General features: G+C 48.5%; 1 protein-coding gene and 1 long non-coding RNA gene across 5 annotated transcripts in view; one reads left to right on the forward strand and one right to left on the reverse strand.

The window, feature by feature from the left end:
- Window positions 1-7,886, reverse strand: LOC143442253 (uncharacterized). The gene is made up of 3 exons (XR_013110270.1): window positions 7,779-7,886; window positions 6,859-7,153; window positions 1-2,322 (listed from the first exon to the last, which is right to left on the reverse strand). It is a non-coding gene; the product is annotated as an uncharacterized LOC143442253 (long non-coding RNA).
- Window positions 7,170-14,933, forward strand: part of Samd11 (sterile alpha motif domain containing 11) — an 18,004-nt gene continuing 10,240 nt past the window's right edge. For 2 of the 4 annotated variants that reach the window (XR_013110264.1, XM_034502108.2), the window contains exons 1-4: window positions 7,170-8,073; window positions 9,068-9,159; window positions 13,112-13,293; window positions 13,797-13,847. Coding sequence is in view for 3 of the 4 variants with exons in the window: in XM_034502108.2 (XP_034357999.1) it covers window positions 7,560-8,073; window positions 9,068-9,159; window positions 13,112-13,293; window positions 13,797-13,847 (839 nt within the window). In the remaining variant the exon portion in view is untranslated. The remainder of the gene's footprint in view (window positions 8,074-9,067; window positions 9,160-13,111; window positions 13,294-13,796; window positions 13,848-14,933) is intronic. The other 2 variants (XM_034502106.2, XM_034502107.2) reach the window with 1 other exon arrangement.

Raw genomic sequence — 14,933 nt, forward strand, 5'->3', positions numbered from 1 at the left:
AATTTATTTTTTAAAAATAGTACACACTAAACAAAACCCACAGTTCCTTTTTTCCAATCAAAACTCACCAGACAGATGAGGCAGTAGGAAAATACAAATCAAAAGAAGGAAAATCCGTCAATGGAAGATGACCCAGAAACAATAGAAGTGATAAGATCATAGACATACAAGTTACAGTAGTCGTAGTCACTGCATTCCAATGTTTAGGTACTTGGTGAAGGGTTGATGGGATGTAGCAAGTAAGAACATTTTGGAGCAGTGCTGTGAGAAATGGGAATTGATGTGGTCCAGAGGGCATGTGCTGGGCTGTCTACACAACATGACATATCTGAGACATGTACACCTCACCAAACACCAATTTTATGTCTTTTAATAATAGTCAGTTCCATCTTACAAATAGAATTCAAGGTTAGGGTTGAGTGCTTTTCCAAAGCCACACAGCCAGAAAGTGGTGGACAAAGAGCCCTAGGAATGCTAGCTCCAAGCCTCTGTTCCATACAATATAGGCCACCAGATATCACCATCCTTACAAATGCTTGGGTGACTCCCAGCATCAGGAATTTAAGGCTGAGTCAGAGGGGTTTAGGTCTAACAATGTTACCTGGCTAGAACCAGAGGCTATTACCATCCTTCCTTCCCTCCATACCTACTCCTGGCTTTTCAACCTTGTTTGAAGCTCTCCTTCCATAGTTTGAAAGTGGAAACAAAGACCCAGACAGGCTGGGATCCTGCACTGCCACACTTCTGTTAAGCCTTATGGCTAGAGCTCTCCTTTGAGTTCAAACACAGACCACAGCTACCTCAGCCCCTGTATGTCAGAATTTAAAAAAAAAAAAAAAAGCATAGGAACAGAATTCTTGAAAGGTACCACAATCCCAGAAAGCTCCTGGTTCCCTACTTGAACCTGCTCTTCATAGGGGACCAAGGCCTCCAAATAGCATCAGTTCCAAGGTGGGCACTCTGCTCAATATCCCCAGACTCGGAGCTGGTCCAGAAAGACAGACAGACAGACAGACATTCCCTGCAGGTATGGAAATTCAAGTATAGATGCTCTGAGCCCCACCCAGTGTGAAGCCAAGTAGCTGGACAATTTGGACAGGGGCCAGTCTGTGAGCTTCTGTAATGAGCACATGGTGACAAAAGAGCTCTGTCTTTTACTGAGCAGGTGTGTGCCTGGGCTTTGGGCTTTACAAATAAAGGACTTGTTTTCACTTAGCAATGGTTAGAGGCCCAGGGAACCAGAAACAAAGCCCTATGCCCCATAGTAGCCACAGCCTCCAACTCTGAGGTTTCAGCCTGAGGCACTAGGATGTTGGCTGGAGTGACAAAGGGTCCCACCCACAGATTCCAAGACAAGTAGCTGCCCAGAGTACACTCTGAGTAGGACCTCTCAACCCCCGTCAGACCATGGCAGCATGAGCTATGGCAGCCCAAGCGATAAGAAACTAATAATTTATGTTTCCAGCTCCCACTGCTGGCGCCAAGGGATGGCTGAGCCACAACCTCCCCCTCACTGGAGCAGCCTCAATCCTTTGCTGCACGAATTATTAACGACCAGAAAATGAATGACTGTAATCAGATCGGGGCTGCCAGCACTCTTTATTTCATTTATTTGTATAAATCCTGAAGTCAGGGTAGCTCCCAGTGGCTAAGCATCCAGGCTATGACAGGTCCACATAGTGGTAGAAGGCATAAAAGGGCTAAGGGAGCTAACCTGAACCCACAAAAACCCCATTTGAAGATTGACCCTGAGGATCTGAACCATGTTCAAGCCTGATCTCTAAGCCAGAGATACCTGTATTGTGGAGGTGTGAGATCAGAAGTATGGGCTTCCCACCCCAAAGTGGCAGACCACCTCAGCACCGCTGCCCTCCTCATCTTCAACATGAATGGTTATTATCATAAACAGGGATGGCCTAGGGCAGCTCTGGCTGTGACCTTGTGACAGTCACTGCTCTCTTCCTGTTTATCCTTCGCTGTATATACCTCTGCAACAGAGTCTTACCTGCCCTTCACACTGCCTTCCTGTTGGGCAATCAGTCCATTTGAGCAGGAGTCAGGATATGAGAATTCCTGTGCAGCATTACAGACGTGCCTTCAGTGACTCTCACAAGTCCACTTTCAAGTTCATTGACCTCGTGGTATATAGTATGGTGTATAAACTTAGATTTGGAGATCTTATATTCCATCATAAATTGGGTTGGCAGACTTCTGATCAACAAGATAAAGCTGTCTTCTTCAAGGTGGGGCTGTTTTATTAGTCTTAACCTCACTGCTGCAACAGGGGCTTGAGCGGGGAGCGGAATCTGCTCTGGAGACTTCCTGCATTGTAGGAGAATAAACGGTGCTCAGAATAAAAGGGACATGGGTAACTCCAGCCTGGGCTACTACACAACCACTACCCAAAGACTTCACCACAGCACCAGAGAAACCTTGATTCCAAAGAAAGCAGCCATGCTGGGTCCCCTGGGCAATAGTCTTCATTTAAAACCCATGTACATGCAGACATCTGAGCATGTACTGTGAACATGTATGCCTTTCCTCCCATTGCAAACTGGTGGAAACTAGACCACAGGCTTCTGTGTACATTTTATGCAAGGCCTCCATGTACCTATTTCTCAGGCTACAACAAAGGTTGCAGTACATGACTCCAGAGTTACATAGCACGGGCTTTCTTTTCATTTTTATCCAGCAGATGACTTGGTCCTGACACCCAGGTATCCCTCACAGGATACCAAGACATCAGTGCACTGCAAAAGCACTCACCAGAGAATGGGGCCCATTGGCAATGGGGGCCCACCAGTAGCCCTAGATGGTACCACAATCATGCCAAGTATTATGTTATAAGGTAGTGTGCTCTATGTCATGCCCATGTTACATATCTTGACTCCATTACTATCTGTCAAATTCTGCTCTGTATCATGTGACTGAATCTTGCCCTAAGACATATGCCACACAAGGGCAAGGGCACACAGGGAGATCTTCGTTATTCTGGAAGCTGCCCTTGGGATGTTGCACCTTGATCATTCTATCAGGCCCTCTTGAGTTGGTACGCCTTCCTGTAGGTGACCATCAGATTCTTCCTGCTCAGTGGACATTACTCAACCAATGCTGTTACCAGGCAACTCTAGCTGGTTTTATCTATTTTGAGGTTCCATTGCCTTTCCCTTGTCCTGAGTTCTGCTTTCTAGAGCCCCAGAAAGTAAAACTGCCACACAAACTTATTGTACACAGAGAAACCAATGATAGATAAAACTTTGTTGGTATCAAGAGACTTCAGTCAAGCACCTAGAACTTGGGATACAGGATTGTAGGCCAATCTGGTTTTCTCCCAGCCATATTCTTGCATGCCTTATCAGGGCATGTAGAAAAGAGCACCATACATACCCCATATACCATACCCCTGGACTACAAACCTAGGTAGTGTCTACTAATAGCAAGGATGTCAACCCTGATTATGCCAAAATTTTCTCCCAGGTATGTCTCTTTGATGAAGAGGGGACCTATAATCAAACTCTTAATAATACTATGGGACACAAAGGTATGTAATATCCCACCAGGACAAGCATCTGAAGAAGAGAATAGGTAGGCAATGGGGCTACCACAACACTGGGAAAGCTGCCATAAGGCAGGGGCTACCCCATCTCTATGGTAGCCAGAAACAGGTATCTCTGCCCTGTTTAAGGGGAGGGGCTGAGCATGCAGATCAAGTGAGGACAGAAGATCCCTGCCAAGGATACTAGATCAAGATCTAGAAATTGTGTTGGGGTCACTGCATGTATCAGCATACATAAACATGGCAGTGAACGTCAATGCATAGATAACAGAGGTTTGGGTCTGCATGCCCCTATAGGCACCTGCTAGAGTGTGTTGGCAAGGCAATGCTTCCCACACACCCACATGTGTGGTACCAGTCTGAGCTTAGGCTCATCTCCATTTCTTTGGGTGAAAAAAGGTTAGGGTCAGTAGACAGCCCAGCCTCAGAAACATCTCCTTTCTCCTGAGAGACATAACATGCCCTATAGCCAGCTCATAGCAAGCCCCAGGAGAGGCATGTCCCAGCAGGGGAGCTCCTCTGTAACTGACCAGGACCAGAAGCAGACACATTCCTGGAGGGTCTGACCCTTTGCAAAAATGTCTAAGGAAGCATCAGCTAATTTACTACTGACCTCTAACCTTGAAGGTTAACCCTTCCTAGGAAGTCCAACAGCACAATCATCTAGATGCATAGAACAAACATGCTATCTTGGCAGAAAAATATGTGGAACAAAGTTTATCTGATACTAGTGACAACAAGTCTGGTATTTTGTGTACATGTTTTGGTATACATGTGATTTGTCTATGCTGTTTGTGATAAAACTGATTGCTTTGTGTAGACACTTGAGAGGATGCCTATGCCTTGTGCACCATCATGCACATTCAAGTTCAGGAACTTTAAAAGCAGCAATGTAGATGCAGGTTGAGACCCACCTATGTTTACTGTGTGATTTGAACATGCATATATTTGCTGGTGCTTAGACATGTGTGTGAACAGGTGTGCTTCCTCATAGCTCTGTGTCCACTGAGACATACATCTGTGAACCTATAGCTCTGAATTTGTCTGTCTGTATAGCTCTGAACTTGTCTGTCAGTATACTGGAGGGTCCAGACCTGCATGGTATGCATCCCCATTACCATAAGCAGGCAGACAGCCTGGGTGATAAACTAAGATTTTATTCACAGTACCTCCTCTGATCACATCCATAGTCTCCAACATTTCTGGTCTAAACAGCTGAACCTCTAGTTCCCTCTTTCAAGGGACTGTACCACATTTGGGCTTGGAAAACAGATAATTGATGGGAAGATGAGTAAAAGGGCCCTGAGAGAGGAGCAATCTTAAATTGACAGACAAGCCTTTTTGGGACAGAGGGGTCTATGACCAGAACAAGCCCCTCCTATATATCTCAGGTCACAGCCACCAGGGTTATTTATGACTCTCCTCCCCCTCCTACAGTGGCACTCTGGTCTCAGCCTGAAGCAGAGGGCCCCAAACAGGGGGACCGGGAGCAGCGACCAGGCCATGCCAAAGGCAGTGGGTGGGACCTCCTGAGTGGAGGAGGGGCTGTAGTGTAGGTGTAGGCTGCCTGGATGATTCTAATACCAAAACTATTTTCCCTTCTGAGGAGTACAGAGGAAGATGTGTCCCAGGTATTCAGACTAGGATACAGGTATAGCAAGTATAATGTCCAAAAAAAAAAAAAAAAAAAAAAAAAAAAAAAAGCCTGATATATGAACAGTGATCTCAATCCCCACAAAAGGAGAAGGTTGGAAGGGGTGTCCTTGTCAAGTCCTGGAATGGCACAGTGGACAAAGGAAGGGTCTTCCAGCCTGGAGCCTAGGCCAAGGCCTTTCTTTTCAAAAAGAGAAAAGTACTAGTGCCTAGTGCTCCAGGTGTGACAAGATGGACATGAGGTTAGGCTGAGTGTTTTGGACAGCCCCCTACACACACACACACACACACATACACTTCACAGTGGCTTTTTCAGATCTAAGTCTGTTTTTTCCAAATACACAGAAGGTCTCAAAGCCAAAACCTCTGCACACAGGTACAGATTAACATGAGAAGCTCTAGGCTGGGAGAATGTCTTTAGCAGCAAGATTGGGGGTTATGTCCAGACAGTGAACACACTTGGCCTTAATCAGGTGCTTTTACAGTCTCTCCATGTGTGCCACAACTACTCATTAATGTGATGGACTCTCACAGGCAGCAGCTATATGCTTTAGACATTGATGCATCATACCTTAGACAAGACACAGGCCATAGAGAGAGAAGAGGAAGGCTTATTGTCTGTCACACTTGATGTCAGGGACATGCTAGTGTCTAGAATCCAGGCAGGATAATGAAACCAAATTTGGTGAAGAAAGGAGTGGCCACCCACTTCCATCTGAGGATCAGATATGAACAGTAACATTATTAGGAAGAGTACAAGGGCTGTCTAGATTCCTAGCACATTCCTCACATGAACAGAGCATGTACAGATCTCAGTCTCCAAGTCAACTTGGGAATGACTGATGGATGAAGCAGGCCCATTGTTGGTGGGGAAAGTAGAATTACCACATACCAGTGGGTGATGGGTCACTAGGGGAAGTGGCAGGAGGCACTGTTTCCTCTCTTCCAGGCCCTACCTTGAAAGGGGTGTTTGTACAGAGAGGTGTCCCAGCTCAGCCCCCAGGACAAAGTCAAAGGATGCCAGGTACATTTCAGAAGGCAGGGAAAAACAAGGGGCCACTTTCTAGTGAGCCCAAGGTGACACATCAACAGATATGCTCCTCTTGCAAGCTAATAACAAAGCCACAAGATCTCTCAGTTTCTCTTCATGCTTATCTTGATTCTATTCAGATATGGGAAAGAAGAGTCATGCAGCTAATTTACTTCCTTCAAGATACCAAAGTGAACACAGATGTAGGGCAGGTCCCTCTTTCCCGATATTGGGACTCTTGGGGATAAAAATGTGTTGGTGTGCACACTTGTTCAGCCAACTGCCTCCACCGACTACTACCACCACGATTTTATTAAGGCCTCCTCTTCCTCCTACTCCATTCCATGTCCTGGAGGTAGGCATCAAAGTCTAAACAGATATGTGTCAACCAAATGCAAAATGAGAAAAATCTGCAATATGTGATCAAGTGAACCAACTCCGTGAGAAATGGGTAGTGAAAGAAAACTGACAGAGAACTGCTGTTCTTATAAACAAACTCATACCCTCCACAATCCAAACACAGACCCCCCGCAGTTGCATAGAGACACTCTGAGGAGAAGGTTCACATTCAAGGGGAAATGGGACTATCCCAGCTCCATTTCAGCGAAAGGCCACTCACCTATCCTTCAAGCTACCCCACTTTCCTTTAGGCTCACAGTTGGGGTCTTGCACTCAGCACCCACACTTTCCTCCACCCCACTGAGGGAAAGCCAGGGGCTGCAGTCCTGTCCCGCGATCTCCATGCCATCAGGGTCCAGTCGGCCTTCACGCACCCCCCGCCGGAGCCCGCTCCCGATCGCCGCGCCAGGGCTGTTAAAATGGGCCAAGTTGTGGCGGCGGCGGCGGCGGCGGCGGCGGCGGCGGCGGCGGCGAGTCTTCCAAGTCCTACAGTCAAGCGGTGTGCGCCGGGGCAGCTGTGGGGCGGGGAAAGGCGGGGCTGAGGCTTAGAACGCCCGGCTGGACTAGGAGCACGACTGGAGTCTGCAACTTCTCACTGCCAGGCTCAGCCCAGCTCTGAGGCAAGGACTGGCCCTGAGCGCGAGTGCAGTTGGACTTCAGATGCTCTGCAGAAACCCAAGACCCGGGAGATGCAGCCCAAGTTCGTAAGCAGTCCCAAGAGCACCATGCCTCAGGCGGTCGAAGCCAAGCTAACAAGCTAGACAACCGTCCAGCAAGGCGGCTGCATCAGTCGCGAGCACTGAAGCACAGTAGCCGGCCGAGAGAGTGCGTAGTCAGGCTCCATCCAGGGCTTCCCTGACCAAGACCCAACTCCAACCAAAATAAATTGAGCAACCAACAGAAAACCTCCATCTGAGTGCCATGCCAGCAGTGAAAAAAGAGCTCCCGGGCCGCGAGGACCTGGCCCTGGCCCTGGCTACCTTCCACCCGACTCTGGCCGCACTGCCGCTGCCACCACTGACCGCCTACTTGGCGCCACTGCCTGCTGCAGCAGCCCTTCCCTCGGCCGCTTCGCTGCCCGCCTCAGCCTCCGGCTATGAGGCACTGTTGACTCCTTCACTCTGCCCCCCGCGCGCTTACCTAAACCTGCATGAGGCCGCGCCTCATCTCTACTTGCCCAGAGACCCGCTGGCCTTCCAGTACTCAGCCACCGCAGCCGCGGCTCCGGATTTCCAGCCGCTGATAGACAATGGTGAGCCGTGTATCGAGGTGGAGTGCGGTGACAATCGCGCGCTGCTCTACGTACGCAAACTCTGCCAGGGCAGCAAGGGCCCGTCTATCCGCCACAGAGGCGAGTGGCTCACACCCAACGAGTTCCAATTCGTCAGCGGCCGCGAGACGGCCAAGGACTGGAAGCGCAGCATCCGCCACAAAGGTGCGGCCGCGGTACCTGGGTTTCTCAGGTTCCTCATTCTGACACCTGGGACACCTAGTGTTAGCCCAGAGGAGGCGCTGCAGTTATGGGGCTAGCGCGGGGGGATAGCCTTCTCCCTCCTACCTCCTACTCCCCCTCCCGCCCCACCTGTCCACCCACCCACCCACGCACGGGCGACTTAGTGGACACAGCAGAGGTCTCAGCCTCTGCGATCCCTTCAGCGCTGTGGGGTTCTGGGTTATCCACGAGCAGGCAGATCCCTAGCTCGGAAGGTCCGAGAAGCCTGAAGGCAGGGGAAGTTTACCGGAATTTGGTAGAGGGTGAGAGGGACGCCTCTTCTCTACTGGCACTGAGCCGGCGGTTCCTGGCAGGAGTGCAACAAGGGTGCGCTACTGGAGGCTGTGTGGGCGGGGGGGGGGGGGGGGCCAGCCGAACCTAACTACATTGGCAGTATTACCAGTCACAGCCTGTTGGACTGTGGATCCAAAGGTGAGATGTGGAGGCTCCTGAGCTAGATGTAGTAAGTGCTGGGGCTGGAGTCAAAAAGTTAAGGACCAGATTGCGTTCGGTTTAGGGGGTCACGCCCCCCATGAGGCCTGACTCTTCCTTCAAGGAAGGGAATGGAGGAGGCCAGATTCCCTCCACAGCTCTTACCTCATCCGGGCTCAACCCACCTAGCACCTTACTAAGCTGGGTTCCCTTGGGACCAGCTTGGAGAGGATGGAGCGCTGGGGTGAGGGGGAAGTACTCCCTTGGTCAGGAGGGGACACTTGCTCAGAATTTGAGTTTTAGAGCTCCCGAATTTCCCAAGCAGGGGTGGAACAGAATTGCGTGTGAGAGGTTGAACAATGGTGGATGTGAGAGATTGTGAATTTTGTGCGCCATCAGGGTAGGAGAGAGGTCTGGCCTTGCGACTAACTATACCCCTAAAAAGGATGCTAATCCTACCTGCACCTGGCCTCTCCCTCACGTGTTCTGCTCGGTCTCCTGGCAGGGAAAAGCCTGAAGACGCTTATGTCCAAGGGGATCCTGCAAGTGCACCCCCCGATCTGCGATTGTCCAGGCTGTAGAATATCTTCGCCCGTGGTGAGATATGGGACAAGCCGGAGCTTGTTGAGCAGAAGGGCTGGGTTTCTGCTTCAAAATTGGTGACTATGTTGTCTGGGACTCCTAACTTCAGCCATACATACATGCTAGAGAAACCTGAGAAAAGTAAATAGGGTAATGGGTTACTTTGCACTCTCCCAGACTGTTCCTGGGAAAGGGAAGGGATCCCAGGTGCAGAAGCCCCTCCCAGGTTGGATACAGGGTGAGCTTGTGTGTGTGTGTGTGTGTGTGTGTGTGTGTGTGTGTGTGTGTGTGTGTGTGTGTAAAGATGTATTATATTTTATGTGTGTATCTGTTTGACGTGTGTGTGTGTGTGTGTGTGTGTGTGTGTGTGTGTGTACACAGTACAGGCATGTCTGGTGTCTATGAAACCAGAAGAGGGCGTCAGATGCATTGGAACTAGAATTACATACAGTATTAAGGTGCCATATAGATGCTTAGAAACAAAACTCTGGTCCTCTGCAAGAGCAGTGAGTATTCTTAAACACTGAGTCACCTCTCTCCAGTTCTTCTACCGCTACCCTTGAAACTGTTTCTACTTAGATCATAGGAATGGTCCATAGCCTTGTTCCTGGATCATGTCATTCGACTTAGGCTTTTGGGACTCTCTTGGCCCAGGCCTGGAGTTTACCAAATCATCTGGCACATCTGGGAGTGATGCTGATTGTGGGATTGTTGTCATTCTGAGGCATGACGGACTGTGATCTGGAATAGTTCCAGGCTTGAGTGTGAGCAACCTGTGTCTCTGGGGTGTTGAGTTGGAATCCTGCCCACCATAGGCCTAAATGTCTGAGAGACCTGAGAGAATAGCCTGGTCAAGGAAAAATCTTTGTTGTATAGGTTCTAGTGAGCTGAAGTTGGGAACTGGTTAGAGATTCTCACCAAAGGTAGACAATGTATTGATGTGAGGAACAAGAGAGATTAGGGATCAAGCAACATGCCATCATGCAATAAGGGTTTGAGGGATTCATTTGAAAAAGAGGTTACCTCAAGAGAGGGACTAAGTTAAAAAAAAAAACCTGGGGGAGGGCAATTGGGGTCTTTTGCTGAACTAGGGCTGTACATGGCTTTACCCAGCATCCCTTCTGCAGGGTCAGAGTGAGACAGAGATGCCCTGGTAGGACCCAATTGACTACCTTAAGTTTGTTTCATTTGGGCTAGTGGTGGGGTATCCTCATGGGTTCCTCATGGGGCCTGAGGGGTATGCTGGAAACCACAAAGTCATACCTGTGGAGCAAGTGAGGAGGATCACATGCCTACCCCACCAGATCTAATATAAGTCAACAGCCTCAAGCTATCACACATACTAGATCCACACATGTAGGCTGAATACAGACATCATCAGCTGCCAGGACCAAATCTCTCCATTGCTGCACTCTGCAGATAGCTGGTGCAAGAGAGGGGTCCTCACTAGGCTTACAGGGCTGCTTTCTGTTTGGGTGGGAGGAACCATGCTGCTTATGAACCAATGCCTGTTGAGCAACTACCTAAGACTGGGAAATAAGTACCCAGGTCTCTCCCTCACTTCAAGTGGGAAATCAATGGGCCTATGACTTATCTAGGCCCCCAATCCCTACCATGCATGGGAGACAAATCCCACCTGAGGCTACCTTTCCTAACCCTTCTTAGAAAAACTTTCCCACCTTTCTCACACTGCAGCTCATTCCCTTACCACATAATCAGGACCACACATATGTATCAGTACCACAGATATTCCAGTAGTTGAATACAGTGTGCACATAAATCAGAGTCCCTAAACAATGGCACTGTATGAAAAGGACCAGATCTTAGTTAGGAGTCAAAGTTTCAGCTCTGTTAAGTAGTAGGGTTGGCTAACATTTCCAGTATATAAGAAAAGCTATGTCCTTGGGTAATATCAGGATGGTCATCTGGATCCTTGGTAGCATTTTTCATGGGTCATCCCCAAAGTACCACCCAAGATCAACCCCTCATATCCTTAGAGTATGGAGGGGGCAGGTAGGTAGGTTCCTGTGCCCCACTGTGTGTACCATGGGGCTGAGGCTGGCAATAACCAACTGGTTCTAGTTCCTTTTCAAGTGGCAGTCTGATGGTCCTTGAGTCTCTTTCTTCCTGTTGTATGGAAAGCAGAAAGAAATGCTTCTTTTTCTTACTGAAATGCAAGCAAGAGTTTATAGGAATGATTTTCCAAGCCTGTGGGATAACAGATGCCTGGGTCACAAGCCTGATATAGGGTCTGTAGGATGAAGCCCAGCCATTATAGAATGGCTTATAGAGTCTGTAGGATGAAGTCCAGGAATTATGGAATGGTTCCCCCACTGCAGCCTTACCTTCGCTTTGCTGTTCCTAGAACAGTAAAGGATAAAAACCAGATAGATCTTAAACAGAGCCATAGAAATAACACTCTTGTCCTGAGACCAATCCCCAGGCCATAAGAATTCACACCACTAACTTTGTACCACCGTATCACCTGCTCTGCAAAGTGTCCCAGTGCAGGCCCTAGAAGATCCCTGAGTGAAGATGAGGCAGAAGCTCAAAGACTCCCAGAGCCCAAAGTGGGACACTGTTCAGCCAGACAAGCCGTTTATCTGGAGGTGATAACCATTCAGTGTCTGAAGAGGTACCTCTGTATTGGAGGACATGACTAATGGTGGCAGCCCAAATGAGTACTGGATGATTTAGGGACAGAGTTCTCCTTTCTCCTCCCTCTAAAGGAAGGTTAAGATTCCCAGAGCTCATGAGTGTGATGAAGACAAGGGGTAAGGATGTCAGAGATCTTGGAGACTGAAAAGGGGGATGGAATTGGATATAGTTTTGTTGGTGGTGATGGGTTTTTGTTTTGTTTTGGGTTTTGGGGGGGTTGTTTTGGTTTTTGAGTCAGGTTTTTTCTGTGTAACCCTGGCTGTCCTGGAACTCACCCTGTAGACCAGGATGGCCTTGAACTCAGAAATCCGCCTGCCTCTATTTCCCAAGTGCTGGGATTAAAATCGTGCACCACTACCACCCAGCAGAATTGGATATTCTTAAGACTTGTACCACTCAGAGCCAGTAGCCTGTTATTAAATAAGAAAAGGCCTTCCTACATACTAAAAAATAACCAGTGATTTCCTTCTTTCTCCTGAGAGCAGAAAGACTTTAAGATATAGGAAGAATAGAGAAAGTCATGGGCCTGAAGCTAGAGCACTCCATTATGCTGCTCTGTACAGTGCTCAGCTGGTACATGTAACTGACCTGAGTACATGCCTATGTACAGAGTCCCAGCACAAGAACCCATAGCTCTACACACTTAGACCATGGATGCAAGGGAAAGAAGAAAAGTCTTATGAAAATCTGTGCCAATCGGGATAAATGGGGCAAATGGTCTGGCCTCTTCTTCAGGTGTCCTATAAACATTAGGCCTGCAGGTTGCAAGGGACCAGCAGTTCAGGAAGACACAAATTCCTCTAAGCATAGGCTTCAGATTGTCCCTAAGGTGGGCTCTGTATAGCACTACAAAGTAGAAAAAGGAAGATTGGTTGTAGCTGGAAGGCAGAGCACTTGCCTAGCATGCCCAATATCTCAGAAACAGGGGCTAGGGGTGGGGGGAGAAAAATGACTGCTCATTGATGGTTTTGTTCATCAACATTGAAATGGAGAGAGAGAATGGAACTAGAACCTTGCACCAGGTTGCATACAAATCCCAGCAGATTCCAGAACCCATGAAGGGAACTGGGTTGAGAGGCATCCTCTAGAATGTGAAAGGTGGGGTTTACCATGTATGATGAGCCATCACTCAGGTTGAGGCTACAGAGAACTGGTCGGGAGCATGTAGGTCCTACACTACCATCCTTTTGAGCTGGTCTACAGCAATGGGGCTTCTGCACCTTGGCCCAGGTCTTGGAGGCTGAGGGCCTGGCCTAACCTAACCTAACCTAACTTAACCTAACCTAATCTCCTCTTCCCACCTTCTCAGAACCGTGGACGACTGGCTGACAAGAGAACAGTCACTTTGCCCCCTACACATGCACTAAAGAAAGAAAGAACACCCAGTTTCTCAGCCAGTGATGGTGATAGTGATGGAAGTGGCCCAGCCTGTGGGCAGCAGCTGAGCCTGAAGCAAGAGGATGATCCACATATCCATATCATGAAGAGAAGGTACTTGATCCATGGCCAGGGCAGGAGGCTACTGTAGGGGGTGGGGCATCAAGGATCTGCAAACGCTGTGAGGGGAAAGTTCAAGCAGAAACCTTTCTTGACATGTCATCCAGGTACTTTTTGTCTGTGCAAAGGTCACTTTTAGGGTTATGGTTGGTGGCAATAGGGCCTGGAGGGTGTGGATGCTCCAAGTCTGCCTCAGATGGCTGCTCTGAGGTTTCTCCTTGTGGTCACACACTGGGTGAAGCAGTTCTAACAACTAGATTCAGTACAGTAAGTGCAATGCAGAGACCCAGGCAAGGCTACTTTGGGTGCCCAGAGTGAAGTGAGGTCAGGACCTCACTTCTGCTTGGTAAAACCAGAAGCTGACTCTAGCCTGGCCATTTAACATGGCATGGGGCACTGCCCTAACCACTGGTTCAGCTGCTAGAACCAGATTCATGTACACCCTTCTGTGCAGGTGTATTTCTAGAGCCTGCTGACCCTCTGTTTTCCCCTTTTAGAGTCCACACCCACTGGGATGTGAATATTTCCTTCAGAGAAACATCCTGCAGGTAGGAGTCCAAGTTTGTGAGACATCTACTCACGAATTGCAGGCAACAGAGAGTTTTATTGCTTTGCTTCCCCTTGGGCCTGCTTATTAGTTCTACACTGCCTGCCTTTTCTCCCTTCTCTGCCTATGGACCCCTTTCTTATTCATTATCTTAGCTAATATGAGCCAATGTGACCTGAGTATCCACCAAGTTTTCTATGTCTTTTTGCACAACCTGGAAGGAGGGTAAAAAGATCCTACCTATACTGTCCCTGATGGAACTGTACATTTGTATCCACCTGCTCAAAGACCGAGGCTGTAATGTTCTTGGATATCCCTCCCAGAGATAGGCCAGGAGATGAGAATGGTGGTGTATGAGTGGTATCTTGAAGGATGTATGAGAATTCACTGGAGCAAAGGGTGTGTGCAAAGCTGTGTTAGAATAGAGGAAGAGGCAGTGATGGCACACTCGAAAGGCAGATGCAGGTAGAACACTGTGAGTTTGAGGACAGTCTGGGCTACAGAGTAGGTTCAAGGACAGCCAGACTGCACAGAGAGATCCTGTCTAAAACAAAGGAATGAAGGAAGAAAGGGAGGGAGGGAGGGAGGGAGGGAGGGAGGAGGGAGGAGGGAAGGAGAAGATACAAGCCACAGGTCTGGCCAGGTGGAGGCTAAAGACCTGGGCCTTGAATGCTGGACATGTTGGGTTTTGTCCTCAAGAAAGAAGGCACAGAGAGCTCTCCACCAAGGAAGTGTGGAGCCCCTGCCTATCAGGTCAGGTGTTTTCTTGGGACTACATGGATTCATGATATGGAAGCATGGTGGAGGCTGCAAATGCAGGATATAGCAAAGAGATAAAAATGAAGTCACCAGGTAAGGAAGCTGGAGTGTTGAAAAGATCCAGTCAGTCTCCCAGTTCTTGAGGGAGAAGTCTGTAAGCATGCTCAACTGTAGCTTCTGCATAGTGGGGTCTAGTCTTATTCCAGGGTCTACAGGGGAATACATCAGGAAAAGTCCATCAGGAAGAGACTAGCTTCCTCTGATCAAAATAATATTTGAGGTGTCTGTCTTGGCTTCTTGTCAGATGTGTTATTATTTGTGTGATTGA

Source organism: Arvicanthis niloticus, chromosome 5 (assembly GCF_011762505.2).
Source record: "Arvicanthis niloticus isolate mArvNil1 chromosome 5, mArvNil1.pat.X, whole genome shotgun sequence".
Classification (NCBI taxonomy): Eukaryota; Metazoa; Chordata; class Mammalia; order Rodentia; family Muridae; genus Arvicanthis; species Arvicanthis niloticus.